Here is a 6,465-nt window from a genome sequence, read left to right on the forward strand (position 1 = left end):
GCAATCCCATTAAAATTTATGGTGGAAATTTAAAAATATTTGTCCATGGCAAGGCTCCATCCCGCAAAGCTGATCTGTCAACCGCTATTTGAGAAAGTTGGAACCAGCTTGATGGAGAATATTGTTTTTCATTAGTGAAGTCCATGGCTCAAAGAATTCAGGCGGTCATAAAAGCCAGAGGAGGAGCAACAAAGTACTAATTGTGATTTTTTTTTGGTTGACGATTCCATAATTTTTTTTCCCTTAACTTGATCTGGAAAAAATATGCAGTTAATAAAAACTATTTAATTTAATTTGTTTGAGGTACATTTCATGAAGCCAGAATTTTCATCTATTAAACAAAAATTATTTTGTGTCAGGTATGTGATTTGTTTATTAAGTTAGATGTTTACAGAACAGCAGCATAGCTAGTGACTCAAATCCTGTTGGTATGCACATTAACCCAATGCTAGACATCAGTAGAAAATGAGATTTTTAAACCAATCATGCATCACTGAACTTGCTGTAACTTGTTCATTTTGATGAGACTGCAGTTGCGACGTCAACTAGGTGCTATCCATATCTTTACTTTAAATTTGGTCTTTTTTTTTTTTAATTTCTAATCCCATTTTTAGTTTTCAAATTGGGTTTATAGCCCTCAAGCTAAAACAAGAGGAAAAGGCAAATGCACTGTCATACACTAGAAAGAGATTTTAACTAAACATTTGGAACATGGAAAATGTAAACCAGAAAAATATTTTGAACATTAAAACACTAGGGAAAAACAAAAAAAAAAGAAAGAAAAAAGAAAAAAAAAGGTGACCCAAAGAAACACATTGGTGTCCCTGCTTATGATTATCAACCGGAAAAAAATAAAATAAAAACATGCACAAGAGAAAAGTAAACCACTCTTATTTATTTGTACAGTATTATCATGGTATAAAAGGTGGTTGGAGACAGACACAGACAAGAAGAATAATGCTACTGGAAAGTTTCAGCAACCAAACTGCCAGAACTGGCATAAGGACAATTGGTCTGTATCTTGGAAAGGAAGCATCAGGTGACTCCCAGTAAGAATTTTGGGTTTTGTGGTAGCACACACAGGAGATATTCAAGTAGAATGAGAGTCTGCCAGAATTTACAGCGCTAAAAGACAAAAGTCAAACTGACAATTTGACTCGTTAATAGATATATTTTTCTGATATGCCATAGCAGTTAACTGAACTTTCAGCCGTTTGCATCGCGAGTGAAATCCTATGTCAAACTGACTGAACAGGTTTGTAAGTCATCTCCAGTTTGCCAGGTGTAAAATCACCAATTCAGAATAGTTCCAACAAGGAAATTATTAACATACTTATTTATCTACACAATAATGACTTTCAATGCAACAATTAAGTAATGGAGTGCTATGATGCTTTGGGCTGGTTTTCCATTCACAGTTTAAGACTTTTACAGTATTCTATATTTGAAAATCCTACTTAATCTGTGTCAGGAAATCCAAACTCTAAAGCCCATCCACCAGAGCGCTGAGCCCAACAGATCAAAAAAAGATCAGACTGGGCTTAAAACATCTCGACACTGTCCGGAAAAAAAACGTGATTTCTTAAATTAGAAGAATTTGACTCCTTTTCCATCATCCATTGTGATGATCTCTGCTTTGCCATCAGCCTGCAGGGCCTGTAGTGCACGCAGCAGCATCCACTCCTCCAGCCCATGGAACTCTGGGAAATGAAGTGCACTGTCATTCACTTGCATGTCCTTCAGTACAGTACATCTAAAGCCATCTTTAGTAAATAAAATATTGTAACAGTTTGCCAATTGCTTTGGTATGAGATCACCTTGGGTGCTGTTATAGGAAAATATTCAACTTCAGGGTGGCAACGTGTTGGGCTGCATTACACCACCGCGTTGCTGATTGTTTTCCTATAACGGCACGCCCCCAAGTATTTTATTCCTTAATTAATACACTCACGCAAGTTAGTAAAACAAAAACATAGCTCGTCATGTTACCAACAAACCGTAATGCCCTTCAGCGTGGAGACTTTGCCTTGGTGGAAAACTTAAATGTAAAATCACACATTTTATAAATCCATCTTATTTGAAGCATCAACGTACAAGTCCCTATATAAAATGTTACTTTAGAAACAATGTATTAAAACAAGCTCATTAATATAAACCTGCGATTTGGCTTTTTTATTTTTATTTAAATAAATAAAATCTCGATTCACTAGCCATGATCTCCAGGCCCATCCCGTGCTCAATTCAGTCCATCCTGATCACTGTGGTCTGAATAAACAGCACCAGCTGAAACCACACCCAACCCAAACCGAACAGCGTACAGTGCACAGATTCCACTAAGAAATGTCTGCGGATTTGAAAGAGCACTTAAATCCTAATGCAGAAACCTTATTAAACCTCACCCTCTGAATTATGTTTATCTACACACTCTCTACTGCCATGCGGTTACCTTTTCAAGTGATTCATTAGATGTTTCTCATAGCTACTCTGTCCCTGTTACTATCGTGCATGACTACCACTCCTGCAAGTTAGTCTGCAACACTGTTGGGTTTCTGTGTGTAGAGTATCGCGAGTGTGTTTAGCTGCTGGTGAGCAGAGTGATGGGAAAGGGGAGGGTGTGAGCCCCCTGCTGGCCAAACAATTCACACCTCTCCACAATAACATTGGTACAGATATAAAACGAACAGCACACTAAAGCTTTTTTTTTTTTTTTTTTTATATTAAAACACTGTGTACAACTGCCACAATAAAATAATAACTTTTAAACCTAGTAGGCCAAGTAAAAAAAAGAAATACTTATGAAAAAACTGCTCATTCTTAATGCTCTGAGTGACTACCGTACTTTCATATGAGACATTAACCACTACTGTGGAGTGTGACATCACAAATAAATACAATGTTGAACTCAGGCCCGAAAACAAGCAGAAATTCCCATAAAAAAAAAAAAAAACTATTGTAACTATTAACCGAGTTAACTATTGTATACCAAGCAACACAATTCAGACAAACTGACAAGTAAACATTCTGTGTGTGTGTGTGTGTATATATATATATATATATATATATATATATATATATATATATATATATATATATAAACCATAGGTCACAAACAGCATACATACCTTCGCTTTCTGTGTCATCACCATTTGAAAGCTCATAAAGTGTAAACACTGTGTTGACCATGCCATTTTTAGACACCTAAGAAGAATAAAAAGACAATCCATTGGAATTATCAGCAGACAGCATGGTACTACAGAACATCCTTACAGCTTTGATCTTTTAAACAGGATGACTTTAAATCAGTCTGTACAGGATTTTACCGAGTTTTTTGTGATTGTTGCGGCCAAAAATGCTTGAGTTTGTGGAGGCTTTTTTTTTTTTTTCAAAATTTGCAATATAATTTGTGAGTTTTTTGTGCTTTTTTTTTTTTTTTGCGGAAAACTGCTTTAATTGTCGAAATTGCAATTGCAGAAAATTCTTTTGCATGGTCTTTCACTGTGATGTTTGTTGGCAAATGAGACCCCTTTTAGCTGTGCTCATGTTCGACACACGGGGATCAAAGAGGACTGTCTTTTAATGATATCACATGACATGTCTTGGCCCAAATCTGCAGAAGATCTGCGGTCATTTTGAAACATTGCAAGCTCCTCCTAATACTGCAGAGTTTCCGTGATTTCGCATTCATTTCTGTGATCGTGAAGTCCTGGAGGGACTATTAAATGCCATAAAACTCTACAGTAGCACAAGGAGTAAATTAGTTGTTGAAGCACTCATTAGGAGGTTTATACAGGTTGCCTAATTTAAAAAGTAGACCGTCCCATTTTTTTTTTTTTAACTGTGTCCCTTGAAACAAAGCTTTTGCAACATTTTCTACACTAGCGTACAATTAATAATATAATGTTCAAATTTCATATACATCACCACTCATCTAATGTCCATCCAGAAATAAATACAGCTGACACAACTATAACACCAGTACACTATTTGGCCAAAAGTTTGTGGACACCCGACCATCACACCCATACGTGGGTCTTCCATAAACTGTTGCCACAAATTTGAAAGTATACAATTGTATAGGACGTCTTTGTATGCTGTAGAATTAAGAAGACATGGTTTGTCAAGGTTGGCGTGGAAGAACTCAAGTGGCCTCCACACAACCCTGACCACAACCCCACTGAACACATCTGGGATGAACTGGAACTGGAGTCTCCTCTCCCGACATCAGTGCCCGACCTCACTAATGCTCTTGTGGCTGAATGAACACAAATCCCCACAGCCACGATCGAAAATAGAGCGGAAAGCCTTGAGAGTGTGATGGTCAGGTGTGGGTATATAATATATATATATATATATATATATATACACACACATACATACACACACACATACACACACTGTATATACACATAAAACTGTTCAGTAAAAATTAGCTAACGTGTAAAAGTAGTATATTAGACATGAGGGCACTTATATAATACTGTAACAAAAGCATTTCCACACAGTGTAAAATGACTAGTTAAAGAACTTTGTTCTTCAAGTTTTATCACAAAACCCTCGCTTGTGTCGGTGGAGTGATGGATCCATGATAACAGCATAAATAACAAACAGCACATTCTACTCTTTTTCCACCAGGTGTCTTTCGTATCGCTGTAATAACTGGTCAGAAACCGTAAATGTTGGCGCCTCTGAACGTTGCATGTAAACAGTATGCAGACCTCACCCATTGATAAATCAGCTTGCCCCATTCTTCAGGTCTTCGCCACATGATTAAACAGCGTGTTTTGTTTTTGTCCATCCATTCCAGGTTCCCTGTGGTCACAAGCAACAGTGACAGTGGTGTTTTAGAAACTCGCATGGACTGCAACCGCTGGACACTGCTGACATTAGACTGTGTTCGGAGGAAATGCAACAGTTCAAAAACGGATTACTGAGCTCCAGCTCACCTTTTTTCCTCAGTTCCTCGAAGACGACTTGTATGGCCTCAACAGAAAGTTTTCCTTAACAACTCAAGTCAAAGTGAATATGCAGAAAGGTTTCAGAAAGGCATTATTCAGACAGTACGAATTTCTATAACCGTCTTGTGATCTCTACACTGGCAGGCCTAATCTTGTTTTATCTTGTATGATCATTTCTGTTTAATATCACTGGCTTTGCTAACAGGATCCCCAGCGCATATAAGATTGACATAACCCTTTCAAATTCAATATACCCTCACTTGACAAAGTGCTGCCAATTTAGTGACTGTGTTTTATATTTAAAAAAAAGTTAGCGACTGTCCTGCACTGGAAATGTTCATTCTTCATTCTCTGAGGACAATTTCCATTCATATGACGTCACTGCTCGAGGGAACAGATGAAATCTGTCCCACATTGAAATAGTCGCTTGTCAACTGTATGATTGTTTTTGAGTATTTCCAACAGCCAGTTCTTCATTCTCATTAATAAATTAGAACGCGCTCTGACGCCAACTTCCTGGCATGCTGGGGTTTGCGAAGAAAAGACTTTCACTGTGCTGTACTGTATAGGTGACCAATAAAGACTCATTATCATTAAAGTATTGAGAGGACAATTCGGTTAGCCTGTTTTTATTTATATCTGTGTATTTCTGTAAATATGGTTCATTTTGTAGATTTGATGATTCACACAATATCACGATACTTCAGCTGATACAGTATCGTTAGATACGTTTATGATATGGTGACAACTCTCCTACACACGATGAGAAAAGATGAGTACAGGAAAGGTTTGTAGGAATGAGAGAAATGCTGGGACAAGTGTATCGCATCACAAGGAGAGTACTTGGAAGGGGATTAAACAAGAAATGGCGTAAGTTTTATAACACTTGTTAGGGCCCGAGCACCGATGGTGTGAGGCCCTATTGGATCTGCTCCGTTTCTTTTTCTCCATGTTTTCAAATGAATCGCATTTTAGAGGGCCTAAACATACCTGAAAACTCACGAAATTTTGCACACACACGTCAGAATGGATGCCAATTTACATCTGATAGGGGTTCCAGACTTGAGTGTTGCAAAATGGTTCAATAGCGCCACCTACAAAATTTCAACGATGTGCGCCTCACGCTACGTTTCACCTAGAAAACTCCTCCTAGAGATTTCATCGGATCGAGATCGTATTCGGTCCGTCTCATGTAAAGGCCTGGACGATGCAAAATTGCAAAGCTTTTGGGTTTTCGCCGCACGGCCTGGGCATGGCGCTCTCACAAATTTTGACGGTTCACCATGAAACAGGAAGTTATTATAACTCAAACATGCAATGTCCCATCTGCTCCACACTTCACATGTCTGAAAACATCTACATGCCAATATTCATGTCCAATCTGCTCCAGACTTCGTCTGAAGACATCTACATGCCAATATTCAGTTAAAGTCATTGCGCCACCTACTGGCAACCGGAAGTGTCATGTTTTACACTGTGATGCACTCTTATCAACATATTAAAATATGTC

At 38.0% G+C, this 6,465-nt stretch overlaps 1 protein-coding gene across 1 annotated transcript in view; it reads right to left on the reverse strand.

Moving 5' to 3' along the window:
* Window positions 1–875: 875 nt before the first annotated feature.
* The window catches only part of vps25 (vacuolar protein sorting 25 homolog), a 6,924-nt gene continuing 1,334 nt past the window's right edge, over window positions 876–6,465 (reverse strand). Inside the window, exons 3-6 of the mRNA XM_053640506.1 lie at window positions 4,944–4,997; window positions 4,721–4,809; window positions 3,123–3,198; window positions 876–1,700 (exon numbers count right to left, since the gene is read on the reverse strand). Of these exons, the coding sequence (XP_053496481.1) occupies window positions 1,588–1,700; window positions 3,123–3,198; window positions 4,721–4,809; window positions 4,944–4,997 (332 nt within the window). The 3' untranslated portion in view covers window positions 876–1,587. The remainder of the gene's footprint in view (window positions 1,701–3,122; window positions 3,199–4,720; window positions 4,810–4,943; window positions 4,998–6,465) is intronic.

Source organism: Ictalurus furcatus, chromosome 13 (genome assembly GCF_023375685.1).
Source record: "Ictalurus furcatus strain D&B chromosome 13, Billie_1.0, whole genome shotgun sequence".
Taxonomy (NCBI): domain Eukaryota; kingdom Metazoa; phylum Chordata; class Actinopteri; order Siluriformes; family Ictaluridae; genus Ictalurus; species Ictalurus furcatus.